Source organism: Hordeum vulgare, chromosome 2H, assembly GCF_904849725.1.
Source record: "Hordeum vulgare subsp. vulgare chromosome 2H, MorexV3_pseudomolecules_assembly, whole genome shotgun sequence".
Classification (NCBI taxonomy): Eukaryota; Viridiplantae; Streptophyta; class Magnoliopsida; order Poales; family Poaceae; genus Hordeum; species Hordeum vulgare.
The window spans coordinates 654387854-654412598 of NC_058519.1; the positions used below are offsets into that span (position 1 = coordinate 654387854).

The following is a 24745-nucleotide window of genomic DNA, read 5'->3' on the forward strand; positions in this document are numbered from 1 at the left end:
TTCGCATCGCCTCCTCCCGTCGACCCTGGGCCACCCTGGCCTGTGCCCAGGCCACCGCCACACCACTTGCCGCTGCGGCCGACCTCAAGCGCCACCGCTGCCGATCTCAACCCACCCGCCTCCGCGGTCGTACCTCTCCCCGCCCACTGCCCCCGTTGCGGCGCTCGAGCGCATCACATCGACCCTGGTCCATCCTGGCCTGTGCCCAGGCCGCTGCCATACCACTCGCCGTCGCGGCCGACCTCAACCACCACTGTTGTCGATCTCAACCGACCCGCCTCCGCGACCGTACCTCTGCCCGCTTGCTGCCCCCGTTTCGGCGCTTGAGCACAACTTCTGGATCAAATCAACGCGACATCTACAGTGACTAGGGATGATGCATCTGCTCGATGCAGAACGGCGGCGGCGTGCGGATAAGGCGCGGCGGAGCGAAGTACTTGCAGGCGGAGGCGGGCCTCCATGGCTCACACAGGGAACTCCGGGGTTATGGCGTGACAACGGCGACTCCTTATGGCCAGATAGAGGCGCCTAACCCTTGCTCCCCTCATCGTATCCCCTCCTCCGACAGAAACTCATCATCTGGTGAGATCCCCTCCCCATGCCTCCAACCGTGTGCCAAGCACCGGCAATTTTTTTTGTTTTGTGGGGATTTGTTTGATGATGAATAAATGTATTGAATGTAAGATTGTATTGTTGTAGAGACAGAGAATGGAACGTCACCTTCAGTTTGTCATCTGATCCCACATTCTCTACCCCATGAGTGAAATAAGATAACACTCCATTGATCAATTCACGTAGCCTCTTTGCTTTGCTTTGCTTGTCCTGCTCAATTTCTCATCATGATGGAATTAACAATGGACGGGTTGATTCCTCAACAAAATAGGATAGAACTGACTACATTAGTTAGTTAGCTTATTATTTTAATAAATCAAAATGATTATAAAAAAGATTAAAAGCGTGTGGTATTTTTTTCTCCCGTTGCAACGCACGGGCCCTTTTGCTAGTATTTTTAAAATACTATATAGGGTATAATGTAAATCACTATTTGTCTTTATTTCATAACCACGATCTGTATTGTAACATGTAAACTTAAATGTTAATATTTGGGAAATGTATACCATGATGTAATGGTCTATGAAGAATTTATGTTTTACAACAAAACCTTTGTTAGGAATTTTTTTCTAACAAGACCTCATTTAGAAAAAGAAAAAAAAATACAGCAAAATCTCAATTACAAAAAAAAAACCACAACAAAACAATTGTTGCGTTTTTGCAACAGGACACACGTTATTACAGAAATAAATCCACAACGTAATTTGTATTACAGTGGTGAAGACGCGCTTGACTTTTAGTCGAGTTTTTTTTTTAATAACACTTTCAGTCGAGTTTTGGTGGGGGATCCGGCTGATGAGCCGACGGACAAGTAGCACGCCTCAGAAAAAAAAAACATAGTCCAGTCCAGTATAGAGGAAAAAGAGAAGGAAAGCGAAGCGTATCCTATTCGGGCCGGACTTCCACACCGCATCGGGTCGGTTCGTTCGCAACAGATTCTACCTGCCAGTGCCAGCCGAGCGACACCGACCGAGCGGCCGACAGATTCTACCTGCCCTGCCACTCGCGCCGCCGCCGCTAGGGCTTCCTCCACACGCCTCGCTCCCGCGATCGTCCAGTCTATCCGCCGCCGCCGCCGCCGCCGCCGCCGCTCGCGGGGGAGATGGCGGACCGGCTGACGCGGATAGCCATCGTCAACGAAGACCGCTGCAAGCCCAAGAAGTGCCGCCAGGAGTGCAAGAAGAGCTGCCCTGTCGTCAAGACCGGTAACCGCCAATTCCCTCCCCTCTACTCTCCTCTCCTCTTCCCCCCTCCGTCGCCGTCCGGCCGGCCGGGAACCGCCAGGTGGTTCTGTCGAGCAGGGTGGTAGATCCCAATTTTGATTCGTCTGCTTTCGCCGCGCCCGCAATCTGCTCGGGCCCGTGCGCGCTCCTCTGGTCGATTGCTCGCAAGATCTGGGTGCTTGGCGCCCAAGGCGACACCTTGATTCCTCCAGCCCGCACCAATTTCAGTTTAGTACAGTAGAGTACTAATTTTGTTCTCATGCAAAGAATAGATGCTGTGCTTTTGACATTATTATTAGGTCCGTTCATTGGTAAAGCCAAAGCTTTGGCTGGAATCTTCTAACGTATATACACCATCTGGACTAAACATACTTGAATAAAATCATGTTTAAAAACTGCCTTCGGAAATATTTTGACGACGCCATCTGAATTGGTGGTGAGGAAAAGGTTGTGTTTTGGAGACCATGTTCATGCCCAGAACAAATTTCAGACGGCAGGCTCACCCATTGATTGATTGATTATACTTGTTCTAGTCTGTGAAGGACGACTGGCGGCTGGCGTGCATGTTTGTAGAGTATCACTTATTCTGTTTGGGTACACTAGCTCTACAGTTTCCGTGACGTTTTGTAATGTATCCTGATGGATGCTTATTCTGATTGTGTACATTCCGGCTTTGAGACCGTGGCCTACTCTGATTCAAGTGGATTACGACAATTTGCTGGTTAATTTGTTGCACAGGGAAGCTGTGCATTGAAGTTGGTCCGGCGTCCAAGGTTTCCTTCATCTCTGAGGAGCTGTGCATTGGCTGTGGTATTTGTGTCAAGGTATATCTATATGTGCTTGCAACTTCAAAACAGCTACCAAATTGTATGGTCTTTGTATGTGCTCTACTGTTTAGTCTTCTCATTGCTCTGCAATTAATCCTTGCCGCAGAAATGCCCATTTGATGCCATCGAGATCATCAACCTCCCAAAAGATCTGGAAAAGGATACCACCCATCGCTATGGGCCAAATACATTCAAATTGCACAGGTACGTTTTGTTGGATCAAGACTTCTCGATCTGTATCAAGTTTCGTGTTATTTTTCATTTGTGCAATTACAAATTTTGCACTTGCAGGCTGCCTGTTCCAAGGCCTGGTCAAGTTTTGGGCCTTGTTGGAACAAATGGAATAGGAAAGTCCACAGCGCTTAAAGTCTTAGCTGGCAAGCTGAAACCTAATTTGGGACGATTCAAAGTATATATCCCGTACCTCCTACACAAAAAATTCTTCCCTATTCAGTGAATTGCTCAAGATGGTGTTACTTAGCTCTGCACTTCTCCTTTTTTTTTTGCAGAATCCACCTGATTGGCAGGAGATCCTTACATACTTCCGTGGCTCTGAACTTCAGAATTATTTTACACGTTTATTGGAGGATAACCTCAAGGTACTGTATTGCCATAGTTTTTTACACCGTGTTTGTAATTTAGGCAGGGTGTGTTAGTATTTACTCCCTCCGTCCCAAAATTCTTGTCTTAGATTTGTCTATATATGAATGTATCTAGTCACATTTTAGTATGTAAATACATACATTTCTAGACAAACTTAAGACAAGAATTTTGGGACGGAGGGAGTAGTTTCTAACAAGAAGCTTGTGATAACCTGTTCATTTGCCGTGTTATTTTTCTGTTCTGTTTTGTAATATGTGAAAATAGGCATGCAGCATGCAGGCTAGTAGCAATATTCTATTCCACTTATGCATTCAACAATATGCTTGTAGTAGATAGTCAAATGTACCTTGAGTAGGCATATAGTACCACGCTTACGGTAACACCAACTTCTTTTGTAGGAGTACTTCAAATAGTAATATGTAATGATCATTTTACTAAAACCATGGCTACGACGATTCTTGTATTAGTGACTCTAATGTGTATGCCTTGAGATAACACATTACTATGTGAAGTGTTGCAAAATTAGGCATATAATAGCATGCTCTATATCTTATGGTTTAAGTCTTCCTGATATTATCAAGTCATGCAGTTGTTACCTTGCCCTCTGTTATTGGCGGACATCCAAATACCTGCTCTTCATATTTCTAGTAGACTGTTGTACTTCATGTTTTTTTTAACAGTTGAATACTTCTGATGATTCCTCGCACACTCTCTGCAGGCAATCATCAAGCCTCAATATGTTGACCACATTCCAAAAGCTGTCCAAGGAAATGTGGGGCAAGTACTTGAGCAGAAAGATGAAAGGGATATGAAAGCTGAGCTGTGCGTTGACCTTGAATTGAACCAAGTTATTGACCGAAATGTGGGAGAACTTTCTGGCGGTGAGCTCCAGAGATTTGCAATAGCAGTTGTTGCTGTGCAAAGTGCAGAAATTTACATGTTTGATGAACCATCAAGTTATCTCGATGTTAAGCAGAGACTGAAGGCTGCACAGGTTATTAGGTCCTTGCTGAGATCGAACAGGTGATCTATATTTGTTTTCATGATTATATTTTGAATCTTTTGACTAATAGAAGCTTTGAAAAATTTACTGACAAGTACTCTAATTTTTTTCCAGCTACGTCATTGTTGTGGAACATGACTTGAGTGTCTTAGATTACCTGTCCGACTTCATTTGCTGCTTATATGGAAAGCCAGGAGCTTATGGTGTAGTTACATTGCCATTTTCAGTCCGAGAAGGTATCAATATTTTCCTGGCTGGATTTGTTCCAACTGAAAATCTTCGGTTTCGAGATGAATCTCTTACATTTAAGGTAAGGCAACACACACAGATAGTTTCAGATCCTTGTTCCGTGATGAAAATATGTTCTGATGTTTATATTGTCCTCATAGATTGTGGATACGCAAGACAACCCGGAGGAGATTGAAGCATACCAACGATACAAGTACCCTGCCATGAGCAAAACTCTGGGAAATTTCAAGCTCACTGTCATGGAAGGTGAATTCACTGATTCTCAGATTGTTGTGATGCTTGGTGAGAACGGAACAGGGAAAACTACATTCATCAGACTGCTGGTACATCTCTTCACCTCTTCCTCCCCCTACCTTCTCTCTATAAATAGTGTATGTTGCGCTCTTCATCTTGCAAGGCACTGCTATATTTGTGTAAATAGCGTTATGTCTACAAAATACAAATGGAAGCTTTGTGCTCTTGACCTATAGTGCCGTAAAGTTCTGTGATAATGTGGTAACTCCTTTCTTAAGTATTATCATCAACCGTTTCATTGTCGGAATTTTCAGAATCAATAGTGCCTTGTTTTTCTTATGCACTTCTTAAAATTATAGCGACCTTTCTAATACTGTTCTCAAGTCAGAACTGTTACTGGATAGCTACTCTTCTATACAAAAAGTTTGTAATCTAATTTGCATTTGGGTTGATAAAAGCTCTTGGTTTTTATGTTCATTGTCCTTTATGACCTGACAGGCTGGGCACTTGAAGCCAGATGCCGTGGAAGGAGTTGAGATCGAAATTCCCGAATTTAATGTGTCCTACAAGCCCCAAAAGATTAGCCCGAAATTCCCGGGCTCAGTGAGGCAACTGCTTCATAAGAAAATACGTGATTCATATACTCATCCTCAGTTTATATCTGATGTAGTGAAGCCACTACAAATTGAGCAGCTCATGGATCAGGAGGTTATGAACTTATCAGGTGGAGAACTCCAAAGGGTGGCGCTATGTCTTTGCCTTGGACAGGTATCTCATCGTATCTGAAGTTCTGAACTGTTGCTTAGTATTCTTTTTCTTTTAGGAGATGCTGGTTAGTAACTTAGTATTCTTAGTTTAGCAGGACAACTTAGTTGTTCATGTGTGGCTACGTCATCTTTCTTGATAACAATATCTTGCATGAGATATAACCTCCACATGCAATGAAGTGCATTTTTTAAAATTAATTGAAGAGCATTTTTTAGAAGCAAATCAAGAGCATTAGATAAGAGCACAAAATGCGTTTGAGATGATGTAATTCCTACTTCACGTTGTCAGATAGACTGGGAGTAAGAAGGCAAAGAACTAAGAAACATGGCACATGGACTTGGTAGACATTATACTCATATTGTTTTATGAATTTGTGCCAAGATAAAATGAGTTATATGGCCATCTTAATTGTTGTCGTGGAAGGTATTAGATATAACTTCAGACTAGTTTATTGTAGATGCTATAAGAGATAATTTCATTTGCAACATGCCATGTGATTCATGTTCAGTTGCTGGGGACTATTTCTTCAATGTTTCAGTATGCTGAAAGATTTTGTACGACAGCATAATATGGATGAGACTTAGCACAACAGATGTGTGATACAAGAAGATGAGTGCCGTCATCAGGGTGTGTGCATAACTAATTAACTTTGTGTTTATTTGCTTTTCAGCCAGCAGAAATCTACCTTATCGATGAGCCGAGTGCGTACCTCGATTCAGAGCAGCGCATTGTCGCTTCGAAGGTGATCAAGAGGTTCATCCTCCATGCCAAGAAGACGGCGTTCATCGTTGAGCACGACTTCATCATGGCAACCTACCTTGCGGACAAGGTGGTGGTCTACGAGGGGCGCCCCTCCGTCGAGTGCACTGCCTGCACGCCACAGTCCCTGGTGTCTGGGATGAACAGGTTCCTATCGGTAAGTGCATACGCAACATCCATCTATCTAGGGAAGCAAAGAGTGAGGCCGGTCGATGAGCTTTCCTTGTCAGTTAAATTGATGGGCACAAAAGTGGACTTTGAGAAGTTAATTTGCATATCAGTTGTATTGGCAAAGGCATCCAAAATATCCTTCAACAACTTGGCCTGAGTAACCTCCCCTTCTATCACAATTAGAGTTTCATCCGCACATTGTAGCATGGGGCAGGGTTTAGAATCTAGGATGGGGTGTCGAAGCAACCCACAAGAGGCAAAATTCCTGATGGTTTGCTGAAACACATCCAACCACCACAGGGGGAGGTCTCCCTGCCTTGATCTCCTTTAAGGTCGATCCAGTCTCCCGGTTTTCCTTTGAGTAGAATTGATGTCTTGTCCATGGTTAAGAGTGCTTCCATCATCCAATCCAGTGATCATTAAACCCTCTGATCCTCAGAATAGAGAACAGCGCGTTCCAGGAGACAGTGTCAAAAGCCTTTCTTTCTCCTTTCCTTTGCATTTAAGAAATTATCCGGAATGCATCATGTCTTGTCAAATCCCAACTGGTCATTGTTAATTAACGAGCAAAGTAATCAACTTTTGCAGCTTGCCACTAAAACTTTAGTAATCCATTTGACTCAACAGTTGAGCAACTAGATCGGTCTGAAGGCAAATTGGATCGGAAGAAACAACATTAATACTAGTTGGATACGCCCATAAACTGAATGGGTGTGTACATGAAAAATGAATGTGGAAAACAAGCATGATGTGCAGTCATAGTTCAATATGACAGTGTTCTGCATTCAAGGACTGCAGCATGCTACATTTCCTAGCCGCTTTCTTGACTGCCAGTTTTTGTGCAAAATATGAATGAAATGTGTATCTATCTACTATCTACTACTCCCTCCGTCCCAAAATAACTGTCTCAAGCTTAGCATAAATTTGTACTAGAGCTAGTACAAAGTTGAGACACTTATTTTGAGACAGAGGGAGTATTATTTATAGTTGTCAGATTCAAAGCATCCAAGGTGCCAACATCACTATTTCAGTAGCATGTAGAGTTTTGAATCTGTATGTATTATTTGGCGCTGATTTCCTTTCTTAATTTTTTTTCTGGTTGGTTTGGCAGCACCTTGACATCACGTTTCGGAGGGACCCGACGAACTACCGGCCTCGGATCAACAAGATGGACTCGACCAAGGACCGGGAGCAGAAGGCGGCGGGGTCCTACTACTACCTCGACGACTGACTGACTGACTGACTGACTGACTGATTGGGGCGCCGCCCCTCCTGAGAGAATTCGGTTTGATTGATCTTGTTTTTAGGTGAAAAATTAGGTGAATTGAATTGTGCTTGGATAGACTTATAGACAGATAGACGGTGTTAGCCCCCAAAGCGTAGGAAACAAATCAGTCAAATCTTGCCTTGTTCATCTGACGACAAATTCTGTGCTTTTGTACTGGGTTTTGTACTGATGTTGCAGAGATTTGGCAGATGAGAGAGACAGAAACTCTACACCTGCTCTGTCCCAAGTCAAAGCAACCCCTGTCATCTTCATTACTTAATTAGCAGCTACTAATTGAATTAGCATACATGCAAACCCGGACTTGATCTGATGATTTTGTTTCTGGTCTTTCTTGTGTCGCTGGGATTTTATAATTATGTTCAGGCTGCCATATTAAAATCTACTCGCTCCGTCCCACAATTTAAGACGTTTCTGCAAGCTCAAGCTTGTAAAAACTTGGGGGAGACTTTTGTGAGATCTCACATTTGGTCAGATCTATGAGATCATATTTTTTTTTTTTTTAAAATACATGTTCAAACATTCTCAAAAGAGTTGTAGACACATATTAATGTTTGATGTACAACCAACTTTGAGCTCCTAATTCAACTTACATTAATAGAAACAAAAAAGACAAAATCAGATGTAAATAGTGTCACAATAATATTCACCCAAAACTGCTACTATTCGCATTCGAATTTGTCTTTTTTTGAATCTCTAAATATGCATTGAGTTTTGAGCTGTTTTTTTAAAGCTGTAGACATACTCAATATGAATGTTGTCAAATAATTTCAGATTTTTTTTGAAATGTCTAAATATGTTCTTTTGGGTCCATTGTCGTAGTTAGTAGAATATGTCAAATTTGATAGTTCGATGGCATGTGTGTTCAACTACCTATGTAATTTAACGTTGCATGAAACTAGTATGGATTTGGGGATTTGCTTTGAGATAGCTGATTGTGGAGACGGACTTTTGATATGTGTGTGGTTACTGTCCGCGGTCGCGTCCGCACACGTATATGCGACCAGATTTGTCAACTCCAATTGTAGATGCTCTAAATAGAAATTAAAAAGTAAAAAATTATATTTTGCGTCTTCAAGAAATGATTGTATTTATTCTGTAAAATGTTCAATACATAATCCTTTTTAAACAGTTTTCGAGTTTAAAAATATTTATGTTTTAGAAAATAATTTTATAATTTCATTTTCGAATACTTAAATAAAAAGACCTTTTAAAAACTACCAAACCACGAGAATCATTAGAAAACAAAACGAAGAGAAAAAATCACGTCTAGTCTTGTCGCTAGCATCAAACGGTCGGCCCATCGGGGTCTACCATTTGATGGTCGGTATATTAGACTTCAAAGTCGAGCAAAGCCCAAGTCCAGTAAATGAAGTTTTGTTTTTTGAGAGACAGTAAATGAAGTTTCAATATTTTCTCCATCCTAAAATTCTTGTCTTAGGTTTGTGTAAAAATAGATGTATCTAAATACTAATACATGACTAGATGCAATCATATTTAAACAAATCAAAGACAATAATTTTGGGACGGAGGAAGTATGATATTTTGATCTGCATGCCAAACAGCTCAATTACAACGTACCCTATTTGTCTCCCGAGTTCCTTTTTTTCCTAGCCCTAAACGGAAAAAAAAAAAATTCCTTTTTTGCATTTTTGATGCCGAAGTTTCCTACGTGGTCATTGACCTGCCATTTTTCTACTCTCAACACCAAATCTAACTCAATGAGTCGATGAAAGTAACTGAAAATGGACATAAAACTCCAACAATAATAGTGTTTACTCAGGCAAAAAATATATTACACGTAATGGTAGATCTAGCGATTATTATGCCTTGACATGTAGAAGACACCCCTATGCATTGCACGTTCACCTTTTTTGCCTAGTTATTCTACTACGACAAAAAGACAAAACAAGCTAGCGACATGACCCTCAGACGCGACTCCCTTGACGTGCCATTGGCACACTGACCTGTGGATCCAGGCCCACACGTCAGTGGACCCACATCGGGGGTGCGGCATGTCAGAGGATCCAAATCCCATGTGAACACGTTTTCATGAATAAACGTGCAACAAACAAGATTGAAAGTACATAACTAATCCAAAATGGATGCGAACAGATTACATATAGTTTGACAACAATATATTTTATTAATTAATGATATTACAAGATTACGATGTACAATCTGTTATCAAGTACAATGACCGACATTTAAAGAAGCAAACACAATCTTTAAGGAGTTTCAAAAATATGTAGCACCTCATGAAGTCCAAGAAAGGAACATACTGGCACTATGAATCAAATTCATTGACTCAATGAAAGTAAATGACACTGAAGATGGATCTAAAGCTCTCGCAATAATATTATTCTATATAACAACTAAACTAAAGAAATGGTATGCCTATCAACCACCAAAGGTAGAAGAGTGCAAATCTTGATGTATACATAAATGTTGTGCTTAACGGTGGCGAGAAAAATATCCCTGCATTGAATAAGACAACATGCAATTTCTGGTCATATAGCAACATTGTGCCCGTTGTAGGCATGGACAACCTCGAAGAGGTAGCTACCATGGAGGGGATCAACATCTTGGGTCATGGGAGTATCAAAAGCAGGATAAGGCAATGAATCCACCATCGAAGGAGGTTGCAATGTCATAGGTAGAGAATCAACCATCTGCACATTTTTAGGCACTTGCACCACAAAAGAGGATTTCACGCCATTAGATGAGGTGGTTGCACCATAGCGATGATCATTCATTGACATTACCTCGGTCGTTGGCACCACATGAATGAATTCAACTGGCGTAATAGGAGGTGATAGCATGGCTAGTGACACATCTTGTTGCTGCGGTGGAGGCCACACTTGTGCTGACACTGAACGAAGCTCCTCAAGGCGTGCATTGACGGCCTTGAGCTGCATCTCCACCCTTTGTCCAAGGGCATGTAGGATATAAAGGGGTATGTCACCAAAGCTCTGATGGCCGCCACAAAGGTAACTAAGTAACAAATTGTTCTTTAGGTCATGGTTCTTCTGGTAGTCTTTCAATATCCTTGCCTTTGCCTTGATGATCATTTTCTGGATGATGCCAACGGCGTCCACCTTATTCTTGAGTTTTTTCGAGTCTAACATGTTGCCATACCGCTGCAGGAGCCTAGTGGCTTCCTCCGGCGATGACCACTCTAGGACCGGTCGGGCTTCACCAGGAACACACACCAAGAGGCAGATTTGAATGTTGCAGAGGATTGCAAGGTCTCGAGCCTTCTTCGCTAATGAGGGGAGGCGCCTCAGCGCCTCCTTGCGCTTCACGTCATTGCTGATCCATTGGATCTTAGCCCTCCCCCTATGAGCCATCTCTTATGTTTGGTAAGTGCAAGGAGAAGGAGGGATGAGGGTCCGTCTTATAGCCAGATTTCTTTGGACTACTATGTGTATGCAAACCCACAGGGAACCGAAGCACAAATATGCAAGTAGACGCGGACTATTTTCTTTTCGGATGTGGATATGCCATATATGTAAACATACAAAAATATGCATGCGAATGGAGGATTATTGTTTTGATGTGAGCTTATGAGATTTTTTTTTGAAATGCATATTCCCCAATGTAGAGCAAATATGTATAGAAACTGGACAGATATTTTACTTTCTATACATCAAGTTTAATTCATGTGCGTTACCATGGAGCAATAGGCTTAGAAAAGATTATTGTAGTTGTAAAAATATCATTTTAATTCATGATGTGTGCACATATGCGTCATGACTATGTTGCAATAATTTCACCTTATGTACACTTGATAAATCAATATGACGATCACCTTATACGTACCACTGGTGTTTCTTTCCTCATAAAACGTGTAAACAAAAAGAATAAAATATAGTGTTCCAAAAATATTAATGTGTATAGTGTTCCAAAAGTATTAAAAGTTAATGCGTCACACCAGGTTTTCCGTCATCCTCTTTGGCGTGATGAATATAGCCATGGCGTCCATGGTCTGCAAGCAGTGCGATCGCATGCCTCGAGTCTCTCCTGAGCTCCTTCCCTTCTCAACTTTCCATTTGCCCATGATCGGTTAGTTGACCCTTAATTTTCAAAATAAAAAAAATAAACTACGTTGTCCCTTCGTGTAAGAGGGTGTATGGTCGAATTCCGGATTTTCACTCACACTAGCTCGATCTAACGAGTTCAATTACACAGGGATACAAGAATGATGAACAAAGGGAAAAGGGGATAGGGTTTGGAGCCGCCGCCGGGTCTTGATCCTCTGGATGTATGTCATCCGTTTTGCCTCTGCCTTAATTAGTGAAGGGAGTTGGGATTCACCGCGTCCACGCCGGCCCAGTGACGCATGGGTTGGACTTATTGTCTCTCCTGGATCGTTGTGCCGGAGACGAGTGTGATGAGTTTCTGGCTGTTGGGCCTGCTTGGTCAACGCAGTCGTCGCGCCTCGAAGTGCTAGGGGCGCTGACATCCCCTCCCCCTTTCGAGGAGGCTTGCCCCCAAGCCTCGGCTCGTGGAAAGCGGTCCTGGAGCGCCACCTTGTCTTCCCAAGTGTCGCGGAGAGCGGCTGGATTGGACCAGCGAACTAGCACTTGCTCGATCATGGCGTCATTCTTCTTACGCCAACGCTGTTGTAGAACTGCGACTGGGACGACAAGTATGTCAGCATGATCTGGAAGGACATGGGAAGATATCGTACCTGGTGTTAAGCAGTGACGCAGTTGCGAGACATGGAAGACGGGGTGCACTTGTGAATGCGCAGGCAAATCAGGCATGTAAGCAGCATCATTGATTTTGGCGATGATTCTGAAGGGTCCGAAGAACTTGAATGACATCTTATGGTTTGTTCGCCTTGCAACCGATGTTTGGATGTACGGTTGTAGCTTCATATAAACCAACTCTCCAACCGGAAATGTACTAGGGGACCTACACTTGTCTGCTTGGCTCTTCATGTGCTACCGGACTCGGTTCAGGTGTTATTGCAGAAGATCCCGAACCGCTGCCCGTTCGTCGAGCCAAGATTGGAGGGCAGACACAGTACACTAGCTGGTAGTTGTGATGCCCCAATGCTCTCACTCGTGGCCAAACATACCTTTAAAAGCAGGAATACATGCCAATGCTAGAGTGATGTGAGGAGTTGTACCAAAATTGTGCAAGATGTATCCACTAGCTCCATAGACCCGGACACGCATGCACAAAGCAGGAATACATGCCAATGCTAGAGTGATGTGAGGAGTTGTACCAAAATTGTGCAAGATGTATCCACTAGCTCCATAGACCCGGACACGCATGCACAAAGCAGGAATACATGCCAATGCTAGAGTGATGTGAGGAGTTGTACCAAAATTGTGCAAGATGTATCCACTAGCTCCATAGACCCGGACACGCATGCACAAAGCAGGAATACATGCCAATGCTAGAGTGATGTGAGGAGTTGTACCAAAATTGTGCAAGATGTATCCACTAGCTCCATAGACCCGGACACGCATGCACAAAGCAGGAATACATGCCAATGCTAGAGTGATGTGAGGAGTTGTACCAAAATTGTGCAAGATGTATCCACTAGCTCCATAGACCCGGACACGCATGCACAAAGCAGGAATACATGTCAATGCTAGAGTGATGTGAGGAGTTGTACCAAAATTGTGCAAGATGTATCCACTAGCTCCATAGACCCGGACACGCATGCACAAAGCACCTCAGGGATGATTTGGTGTGCTCATCTGTAGCTCGGTACCAGCATACTTGAACAGTTTGCGCCAAAACGGGCTGGTGAACACTGGATCATGGTCGGACACGATGGAGCTAGGGAAGCCGTGAATTCTGTAGGTGATGTTCATATAAAAGCAAGGCCACCTTGGAAGCTGTGTACGGGTGGGAAAGGGGAAGGAAGTGGGCGAACTCTGTGCCCTTGTCGACCACAACCCAAAGGCAATTGAATTTACCTGACTGAGGTAAGCCATCCACGAAATCCATTGTTATCATCTCCTATGGTTGTTGCGGAATTGGCAGGGGTTCCAAGAGTCCAGGTGATGTCGCCCGGTCCAGTTTGGCTTGCCGGCATATTGGGCAACAACGCACATATTGCATCACGTGAATCTTTATCTTGGGCGAGGCAAACATGTGTTGGATGTGCCAGAAGGTTGCAGGGAAGCTTGAGTGCCCTCCCATTGGACTATCATGAAAGGTTGCCATGATTTTCTGCTGTAAGGAAGTGGACCCGCCCAGCCAGATCCTACCATGGAATCGCAAGATGCCGTTCTAAAGAGTGAAGCGACCTTTTAGGTCGTCCCTTACAGCCAACTGTTCGAGCAACTTTTGCGCTTGAGGGTTGCAATGGTAACTTGTGGCCACATCCTTGAGCTAGGTAGGTTGACAAGAAGTGACCGTGAACAAAGTGGTAGCAGATTGGGCATGCGACCGGGCGTCGGCAGCGTTGTTCTCTGTGTCTTTTTTTTGTACCCGATGATGTAGCGGAGACCCAACAGTTTCATGAATGCCCGCTGCTGCCACGATGTTATCAATCACTATTCTTCAATATGAATCAAGCTCTTCTGGTCAGTGTGGATGATGAACTCGCTGTGTGGGGGGTAGGGTCGCCACTGATCGACAGCAACCACAATGGTACCAAGGGTGCAGGCTCTTGCTCATGAAGGCAATAGGGTGACCATCTTGTTGCAAGACTGCGCCAATTCCTTTTGTCACATGCATCAGTCTCAATGGTAAAGGTGCGACTGAAATTTGGCAAGGCAAGGACAGGAGCAGTAGTCAATCGCTGCTTCAACAGTTGAAATGCTTGCTCAGTATTATCTGTCCAAACAAAAGGGATTCCTTGATGCTCTTCATAATCTCCGACACTCGAGGTGAAAATGTTCCTCGGCTTTGGCTGACGTGCCGGCAGTGGCGCTTTGTGTCGTGCCCTTCTTGGGGGCGTCTTCGAATAGTGGGGTGATCTGTCGGGTGTGACGACTTGGCTCTTACGTTTTATTGCCATTTTTGGCTTGCTTTGTTGATCAACTGTCGAGCATTACTTGACCGATTTATCAAAACGTGCAAGGGGGAGGGGGAAGTCCTGATTGTGCCTGCCTTCTCACATCGAGAGAATTTTTTCTGATACAGTGTATTCGAAGTTGCTCACATACACACAATCCTATAAACAAGCTCATACACACTCTATCCCTATGAACACCTTCAAGGGACCGAACCGATACATCATTTGAAGATTAACAAAGTCACCACAGACGGCTTCATAGTCGACAAAAAACGTTTCCTCTCATAGAACGAACATCACCCGAAGGTCTGAAATAAACTTTAAAGAATACAAACAACAATGTCAAATCTAAAACTTAAACTTTAATGGACAGGGAACACTACTATATTCTTCTAACAATCTAACCAGATGTTGATTTGTGTAAACCGGTTAGATATAATAGCAAGGCATCGCCAGCATCCGAATTTTTGTAATTAGGCTAAGCTGGAGCTCGCTCGACACGACATCGAAGACTTCTTGATCTCTGGCTGGTCATTTTGTCGTCTCTGATTTCTATACTCTCTGACAGTTTTTTATCTTCTCAATTTTGTTTTACTCTCTGTCTTCTGGTGTGACCTCTCTGGTTAGCTGCCGCATAAGTCCACTCACAGATTTAGCCTAACTTTTGTACTAATTTGGTCTTTGTTGTTGCTATAGCCAATAACCCAATAGTACGAACTCAAATTCGGCGATGAATATAATAGTACGTACGTACTTCAATAGCTGGTTATAAGAAAAATATTATCTTCCTTCAAGAAAAAAGGCAAATTTCCAGAGTTAATGAACTGCTCAGACTCCTGCTTCCGGGAAAGAAGGACTTGCACAAGTCTTTGAAATAATCAGTGAAATAATCAGCAACAACCAGTGAGCAAGCACGCATGGACCGAGCTGAGTGTGCGGACTTGCACAAGTCTTTGAAATAATCAGTCTCACAGTCGTATATTACAGTTTCACACATTTGAAATACAATATTTCACATTTTTCAAATAATTAGAAAATTGTGAAATATGTTACTGGCTTGTTTCAGAAATATCTCATCTATTTCAATTTCACTTTTGTAAAATGACATATCTTATACTTCTGAAATAGACTATTTCACATTTCCAAAAGACCGGTTTTAGAATCATACATTACAAATTCACTCTCTATAGTTACTTTTCACAATTCTGATATATGCTACTGGCATGTTTCACAAAAATCACGTAAATTTCAATTGTATATTTGTGAAATGACATATTTCGTAATTTTGACATAAAATGTTACGCATTTACTAATAATCGATTTCACAAGTTGACATTTCAATTTCATACTTGGCTTAAAATATGTTTCTAGTGAAATAGGATGGTTTCACGTATTTCTACGGAAAAAGGTTCATTTCACATTTTTCAAGTAAAATGTGTTTGTTTCACATATGAAATGTGAAATATTGAAATTTAATTGTGTTTGAAATATATCCAAGACATGTCTAGTTCTTTTCTACGAGGAGTTAACATATATAAATTATTTCAAATATGAACTTATGGTTTAAAATATATGAATATCTTTTTATTAGGTAAAATGAAATAAACTCTATGAATTGTCTATAGAGGATAAAGAAGGGGGACATGCATGCATGTCCTTGCCTGACCAAAAAGTACTATTCCGAGCCTCCTAGTGTCATAAATATAGTACCCTGCTAGTGGACCAGCGGGTCAAATACAAATATTTGATAATAATACGAAAACGTGGTATACAACAGATGAGTCAATACGGTATGAGGTGTCACTAGTTGAGTGGCTACGCATGTGCTGGAGGTAGCGCTAACGCACCTTGAAGGTCCGTGGACCACCTGGCAACGACTATAAACCTTAAGCGAGCCGAAGTCATGTTGTCTTTGTCGCCCTCACCAAAACCATGCAAATCTTATTGTGGTTGTTTGTCAGGAATTTGTCGTGCTACTACATCGGACCAGTGCACCAAAGCAGCAAAATTAGTTGATGAAGAAAGTCGTATTTCGAAAGAATCAAACCTGTAAACATCCAAACATACACTCCAAACAAATCCACTGAAGAACAGAATCGACCACATGTTGTGAGATCCGACGAAGACACACCCCCGCACACCCTTCGATGATGCTAGACAGACCATTGGGGCGAGCATCGAACATGGGAGACATTGATGCTAATTGCCGTGATGCTAAAATTTTACAAAACTAAAAGTTACCAAAATCTGGCAACTCGTCGACAGATGGGCAAGAACCAATTAATAGTCGATGTTTTAGACTTTCCCATGCCAATTATTTGCACCAAAAAATTAGGTTGATTATTCCCGTTAAGGACATCACAACTAGTGGAGAAACATGCTATAGTCTTGGTTGGGAAAGGTCTTTAGTCCCGATTCACCAACTGGGTCTAATAAATGGAGATTAAAGCCACCCCCCCTTTAGTCCCGGTTGAACACGACCCGGGACTAAAAGTCCCACCATCGCGCGCCGTGGTAAAAAATAATGCCACATACCAATGCAATTAAAGGGATTCAAACTCAAGACCTCATGTGTATTGCCCTGCACAGCTTACCACCCCACCTACAAAGAACATGTGACTTGGGATGTGATGCTTTCCATTTGAACTAGCCTATGTAAGACCTTTAGTCCCGGTTGGTAACACAAATCGGGACTAAAGGTCGCACACCAATCGGAACTAAAGATGGCAGTGCCGCGCGTCCACTCTTAGCCGTTCCATTAGTCCCGGTTCATAAAACAACCGGGCCTATTGCTCGATTGGGGGCTAGAACGAAAGCCCTGTTTTCTACTAGTGCACTGTCGTCATACAGTCCCAACCATGACGATAAACTTAACACCTCCATGGTCCAAAGCTCAGCATAGGAGGGGCAGACAGGGGCGGCAACGACGGGTGGAGGAGGAAGCCTGATTGCTTGGGGTCTTTTCTTGGAGTGGAATTCGTTCTTCCTTTGATGTATAAAAGGTTGGGCGTTGCATACAGTAGAAATGAACAATTGAGAAAAATGATGATATGGCACTTTTGGTGCGATTCCTAGTTCTATATTAAGAGAACTAGATGTAGTGGGGATTGACTAATTTGAGGAAGAGAAAGATGGATGTTGCATGCAATAACAATTGACTTGATATTGCTATGGTTGTGGTCTCCATGTTGAGGGAATTATAAATAGTGGAGATCAACTATTTAGCTATACTTATATATGTGATATACGTTTCATCCCAATTTCTTTAGCATTGATCGGTTGTTGCTCCATCCTTCTCCTCCACAACTTCGGCTGATAAGCCGATCACATTTCAATATATAGAAGAAGAATCGATGGCTTGACGAACATGTTGTAATATGAAGCTAATAATGAAGTTGCGTGTACTATAATACTAACATGCTACAAGAAACACCCCCCCCCACCACCCACTAGAAACTCCCACACGGCTAGCCTTTCCCTGCCTCCCGCCGGCACCACCACCAATCTGCCTCGTCTCCTCTGACCTTAGGGCCGTGGAGGCGCAGTGGACCTCAACTCTTGACAATGGGATGTCTCATGCTTCATTTTAGGCCTTTCTTGAGTTAGTTTAAGGTTTATGTCCTGCTCAGGAAGTTGAGGCGTCGATGGCTCGCTGAAGATGGAATACTGTTTTCTCCGCCTACGCTTCGCCCTGACGGTGCGTCTCGCGTTAACAGAGGGCGTGTGGAGATGTGTCTCTCTCAGGATTCAGTTGATATTTGTCTTCAGTGGATTTGATCTTCGTTCATCTTTGTTTGTGTGTCTACACATTGGATCCTTTTGTCTATGCTTCTTTTTATTGGCAATAGTTGTTGTTCTGATGCATTGGTTCTTTGAGACCATACCATGACTATTTTTGAACTGTCTATTATAACAAGGTTTGTCAACTCCTATGAGGGAGGAGCAATGACGGTCGTGCGCCTTCAACTCGTTCCGGTGCTTGTAGTCGTTGTTGGATGGTCTACAAATATAAATGTAATTTTTGTTACTTATTATGTTATTTATATTGTCATGATGTTTGATGAATAAATAGAAAGTTTTTTCCAAATAAAAAAACTAGCATGCTACTATTCCCTTGGTCCTTGGGCGAGGTTGACCGAGATCAGGACAACATATCACGGTCGCAGGGTGCTTGATACACGTGCACTTGCTACCGGCGTGCAACGCATGCAATTTATATTAAAAATGGATCGGGCTAAAACTATTCAAACAACTAGCTAGGGTGGTCAAAGATGCCCTTGTTGGCCACCGGACATTTCTGCTTGTGCCTGCCTAGTGCGGCAGTGCCTAGTAATTCACCACGAGAGAGAAACAAATTAAACCAGCTTGAGGACAAGAGTGAGCATCAGAAATTTCGCGCCAAAAATTAAGCTAAGCTAGAGCGCGCGACACCACGTCGGTCTCAGCCTCCTAGACGTCGGAGACTTCATGCCTGCCAGTTTTGTCTTCTCCAACTTGTTTTATTCTGACTGCTAATTCGTCAAACTCTCTGTCTTATCCGTGTGTTAATTACTTGGACTAACATGTTAATTGCCTACCTCACAGGCTATTTCCTCCATTACGGTCTAGAAAACATGATTAAATTTACGCGGATCTTTATAATAAATTAAATTTAAGGCTCATTACATTTACTCATATCAGCTAACTAGTATTTCGTTGTACTATTATTTTTATATGCATGCGTAGTGTGAATACTATTTTCCAGTCCATCTTACAACCAATCAATAACCATTTAGGTTCCAGAGAGTTTTTAAACACGACCTCTCTAAACCTCGGCGGAGAGAGTTAGTTCAGTTCACACAAATTAATTGGATATTAAGTACTCAATTGTTACACAGTGATTAAGAAAACGCTCGAGAGAGGCTTTGGTTTGGATGGGTAGACCACAAATTAAAGGGCATCGGTCAGTTTGGAAACCCCTTGTGACAACGAAGACGTGGAGCTTTTCTATGCGGCAACAACAACAATCACCATTGCCGACGCATTGACGGTCTTCTGGCACTCGCCAGCGGTGACGGTTAGCTTCTCGGGCTTCTCACGGGCAGCGGTTGGCGGTTCAAGAGGAGAAGGAGGCTGGAGCCTGGAGGTAGAACACACACCACATCGAAGGTCAAAAATTTGACTTACACCAATTTTTTCTCGGGCGACTTACAAATAGTCGGCCACACTTAAAGATAATTCACGGGTACTGGTGGATTAGTTTCTTGTGTACCACATCACGGTACACTTTGGAACAAGAAAAAACCAAAAAAATATCATGTAATATATTGAGACTAACACAAATTTTGTCAAAACTCAGAAAATGCAGCACGGATCTCAAAGCAGCTACGTACACGTGTATGCATCCCGTGCCGTGCAGGGTAAGAAAATCACTCCCAGGCTGTTCGGCTTGTCAACTCTCTGTCGGTTCTGCTTGGCCTCTCTGGGTGCCTCATATGCAACTTCCCGAGTAGGACAGCACAACGTCAATATTCGGACACGATCGAGATGTGTTACACAAAACAAAACGAAAACATACAAAAACACGTCAATATTCGGGCACAATGCTCCGCGTGGTTTTAAAAATGAAATGTTTAATATCTATAGTCAGCAGATCAGTGGGTCGGTCTCCTTCCAAGAAAGGACTGACCCAAACCATGCATGCACACTGCCTGCACACGTCTTTGAATTTGAAAATCGTCTCCTCCATCTCGATCTCACGTCGATCGTATACTACTATAAAATACTCCATTTTGTCAAAGATAGCTTCCCACTCTCCCCAGCATCGATCCGCCATTGCTCTCTCTCTCTTCAGCTCACCACCATTGCAACAGCTAGAAGAAGAAGGCCCTTGGTTGCTTGAGCAATTGCTTATAGTATAGCTAGCTCTAATGGAGGAGGTGGAGGTTCCGTCCTACTTCGTGTGCCCCATCACGCTGGACGTCATGCGCGACCCCGTCACGCTCCCCACCGGCATCACCTACGACCGCCACGCCATCCACCGCTGGCTCCGCCTCGCCGCCTCCTGCCCGCTCACCAAGCTGCCGGTCGCGCCGGACTGCGAGCCCACGCCCAACCACACGCTCAGCCGCCTCATCCGCTCCTGGTGCGCCCTCCACCGCCCTGACGACGCCGTCGACCATACGACGCAGTCGGCCCCCGCCGACCGCGCCCATCTCGCCACGCTGGTGTCATGGCTCGCCGACATCAAGAACAAGCCTAGATCGTCGCAAGAGGCACTTGCGGCGCTGCGCGAGCTCAGGGACGTGGCGGTGGAGGGCGAGCGAGGCAGGGAACTCGTCGCCGCGCTCCCAGGCGCGCCGGACGCCCTGCTTCAGGTCTTCGTCGCGTCGGCTACGTGCGCGCCGGAGAACGCCGCCGCGGCACTCGACGTCGTCTCCTCGCTCCGGCTCCCGGAGCGGTTCCTGGCGCGCGCCATCGAACGGGATGGCGCGGCGCTGGTCGGCGCGCTCGTCTACACGCTGCATGAACACTCCGGCTCCGGCTCCGACGCCGCGTCCCGGGCACGCGCGGCCGTGCTCCTGGCGGACGTGACGGCGTGCATGGCGCCGAGCAGGGCGGCGTCGCTCCCGGAGCAGGTGTTCGTCGAGACTGTGCGGCTGCTCCGCGGCGACGACACCATGGGCGCCTCGGCATCGATGGCGACCAAGGCAGCGCTGCGGGTGCTTGCAGGCGCGACCGCCCACGGGCGGAACCGAGTGAAGGCCGCGGAGGCCGGCGCAGTGGCGGCGCTCGTGGACTTGCTACTCCTCGTGAACAGGGATCGCCGGCGTGCGTGGTGCGAGCTGGCGCTGTGCGCGCTGAACCGGCTGTGCGGGTGCGCGGAGGGCCGCGCAGCGCTGGTGGCGCACGGAGCCGGCGTGGCAGCCGTGGGGGCCTGGGTGGCCGGGACGTCGATGGCGGCTAGCGCGAAAGCGGTGCGAGTGCTCCGATCAATCGCCCGGCACGCGGCGACGGGCGCGGTGGTGCAGGAGATGGCGGCGACGGGCGCGGTGGGGAAGCTGTGCGTGGTGGCGGCGTCGGCGCGGGAGGAGGGGCGGCAGTGGTGCGACGAGAGGACGAGGGAGCGGGCGAGGGAGACGCTCCGGCTGCACGCCAGGGCGTGGCTGAGCTCGCCGTGCTTGCATCCTACCCTCCAGGCCCTCTACCCTTGCTAATTGCTACACTCTTCTTTTATAGCTAGATGAAACTAATTGGCAGTGTAATTGTAATGTTTATAACATGCTAATTGCACGCGTAGCAGCTTTGCATGGATATTTTGTGATGCCAACTTCAGTTAAGATGTCTCTGCCTTGCTTGCTGGTGATGGTAGATTCTGAAATGTTCATCTACAGCCTGAACAAATTAGGCCCTTCATCAAACATACGCCAACATGAATATCCCTTCTAACTCCCTATTTATTTGTTCTTGTAGACATGCTCTTCATTTTTCCTTATACATCCGGTCATATACATGTGATTTGTGGAAAAGTACAGAGAAGAAGAAAAGAAATAATGAAGAAATGAAAAAAAACTCCATATAGTGGGTTCAATCGTATGTGGTGGATGCAGGACCACTGACTGGACACGTCCCGACACTCTCATACTCATCTCATATATGATGGCAATATAATAGAAGTGTCGGACAACCCGACTATTTAAGGAGGCTTTGAGGGGGCGGTTGGATCAACTTTTTTCTTTTCTCTCATGTCCGGTCAATGGTCTTATGTCCGCTCGCTCAATTTGAGGAGTCAGGCTATAGATGCTCTTAGGTATCAGTTAAGTCATGTTCCGCGCTCTCTCCACTCACACACACAGAGAAAGAGAGAGAGAGGTGAGGTATCATGTCAAGTTAAGTTTACTCATGAAATGATAAATTGATGTATGTGCCTACCAAATTTTGCAGGTTTTGTGTCGGCATTCTCAGCGATATATTGTGTGCTCATGACCAGCTATATTTCATTGGAGTTCTACTTCGACGCTCTCCGGTACAAGCGGACAAGCTACACCATGTACCCCTCGTCGGCATGCTCCACCTCGAGGAGGTCGTGGGCCTCTCGATCTTCCTTTAGCTCGAGTGCGGACGCCTCTAGGGGTCGGGAGGCCAAATCTGGCGCGACGACTCCGGAGGGGAGATTCGGCTGTGCGTTTGCGCTATGGAGGTACACCATCTAGATGTCATATGCCCACGCCGCTGGGTGTAAGGAGCCGATCCAAATGCACTACTGAGCTTAGCGGTCGATGATCTTCATCATTCACGCCCAGCAGAGCACATTGAGGTACCTCATATGTGGCGTCGGTGGTGGTGGCGGGTCGGGGAACAGAGAGGAGGACGCCTTGCTGCAAGAGAAGGAAGCGCCGCTGCGGCCTCGTGCTCAGGATCATGGAGCAACACTTCTGATTGGCATCGGGAGCGGCGACGACTCTATCCGATCGTTTAGTGTGGCGCATCGGCTCCATAATAGATGCGGGGGTGCGCCGGCGAGGCACGACGTGCTTGGGCGGCACGGAATGGATAAGGTCGAGCGGTGGGAGGCCGAGTATATTTAATGGTCAGGACCGACCAAGAGTAAAAATTGTCCTCTAACAATTTTTAGGAGATCAGTTAGGTGTGCTTTAAAGGAGTAAAACCGAATTTTTACCCCTCTAACGCCTTTTATGGCATAAGATAGAAAGAGAGGGAGGGAGGGAGGGAGGGAGAGAGGGAGGGAGAGAGAGGGGGGGGGGGGAGGGAAGGGGAGGGGGAGGGGGAGATGGAGGGGAGGGAGGGAGGGAGAGAGAGAGAGAGTTCGAAATTAAATATACTGATAAATTCATTTTGCCTGCTGAATTTTTCTTATCCACCATGGTGGGTCCTTGGCCAGCCTCCCTGGTCGGGAATAACATCGTGAGTAACCCTCTGATGATAACGCACCTGGTTTAGAGAATCGGATGTATCGTTGTTCCAGCCCAGAGATCAATGTCTTCTGAAAACACAATACAACTTGGCATAAAACAGAACAACTCTTTATTGCGGTTGCTAAGGGTAAGATGGTTTGATTGCAGTTCTGGCGAGGAAAGATGGTAAACATGCTCATGCCTCTATTACTAGTAGCGAAATAACTCGTAGTAGCCGAGATATGAAATCACGGCATCACCTGCATCTGGCATGATAATCCATGTGAATACTTTGAATGTACTCGCAATCTCAAAATGATCAAAGGCATGAGCAATTATTAAGAGTGTGGAAAAATGTAACAAGCATGATACAATTAAACTAGTTGTAATGTAAACCATCATTTAAGGTGACATGGACCATCTTACTCTCAACTATCCAATCAATCAAACCACTCTCCTCATGACCATCTCATGATTATTCCATCATCATCACCGGCTTTCTGCCAAACTGGTACTCTATCAATTACAAAGATGAGAGCTTACATCATATCAGTGTTGATCAGATAATGTGACCTAGTATGAACTGTGTCTAATGTCGTGGACGCAGATATTCAGATAGTTTCTTGCACTCTTCACAGGTTACGCACTTTACCTAGAGCTCTTCATCCAGTACCTTGGGACTCGTCCCATGGTGGATCAATGCTACCCTAACAAAACTCATCTACCTTATGAAAATCTTACCAATCAGCGACATGCCCATTCGGGTCATGTCATGGGGGAGAGAGATCTGGGCCTTGGGTCACCCTTGACACCAGCCACCTCTGTGGCATTACCACATCCATGGCAACCTATCCCCGTCGGGATCCTAGTTCAAAACAAACAACGCAGGCTCTAGAGGTTATCGCCGCGTACCTGATCGGGTACAACGCACGCATAACCTTTCCTTTTTGGAAACATCGATAATAGGCACAACAACAAACCAAGCGAGGTCCTTCCCATAAAGGAAAATGTGGTTGCATTGGTAAGTTCGGTTCAGTGATCAACAATGGAGGAATTATGTCATCAAGTTAATTTTATTATGCTTCCACTTAAAACCCGTTTTTGCCAGCTCTAACTAGCTGCGAGTGGGGTC

At 44.8% G+C, this 24745-nt stretch overlaps 2 protein-coding genes across 2 annotated transcripts; both read left to right on the forward strand.

Moving 5' to 3' along the window:
* The first annotated feature begins 1547 nt into the window (after positions 1-1547).
* Positions 1548-8064, forward strand: LOC123428461 (ABC transporter E family member 2-like). Its single transcript, XM_045112672.1, has 11 exons — positions 1548-1817; positions 2574-2659; positions 2769-2866; positions 2954-3071; positions 3172-3261; positions 3984-4288; positions 4383-4578; positions 4658-4840; positions 5250-5519; positions 6190-6435; positions 7561-8064. The coding sequence occupies exons 1-11, from the start codon at positions 1715-1717 to the stop codon at positions 7678-7680; spliced, it is 1815 nt and encodes a 604-aa protein (XP_044968607.1). The 5' UTR covers positions 1548-1714; the 3' UTR covers positions 7681-8064.
* A 12303-nt stretch (positions 8065-20367) lies between these two features.
* On the forward strand, positions 20368-22042 carry LOC123431268 (E3 ubiquitin-protein ligase PUB23-like). The gene has a single exon (XM_045115090.1). It carries the CDS (start codon positions 20629-20631, stop codon positions 21913-21915), a length of 1287 nt encoding a protein of 428 aa, XP_044971025.1. The 5' UTR covers positions 20368-20628; the 3' UTR covers positions 21916-22042.
* Positions 22043-24745: the final 2703 nt, after the last annotated feature.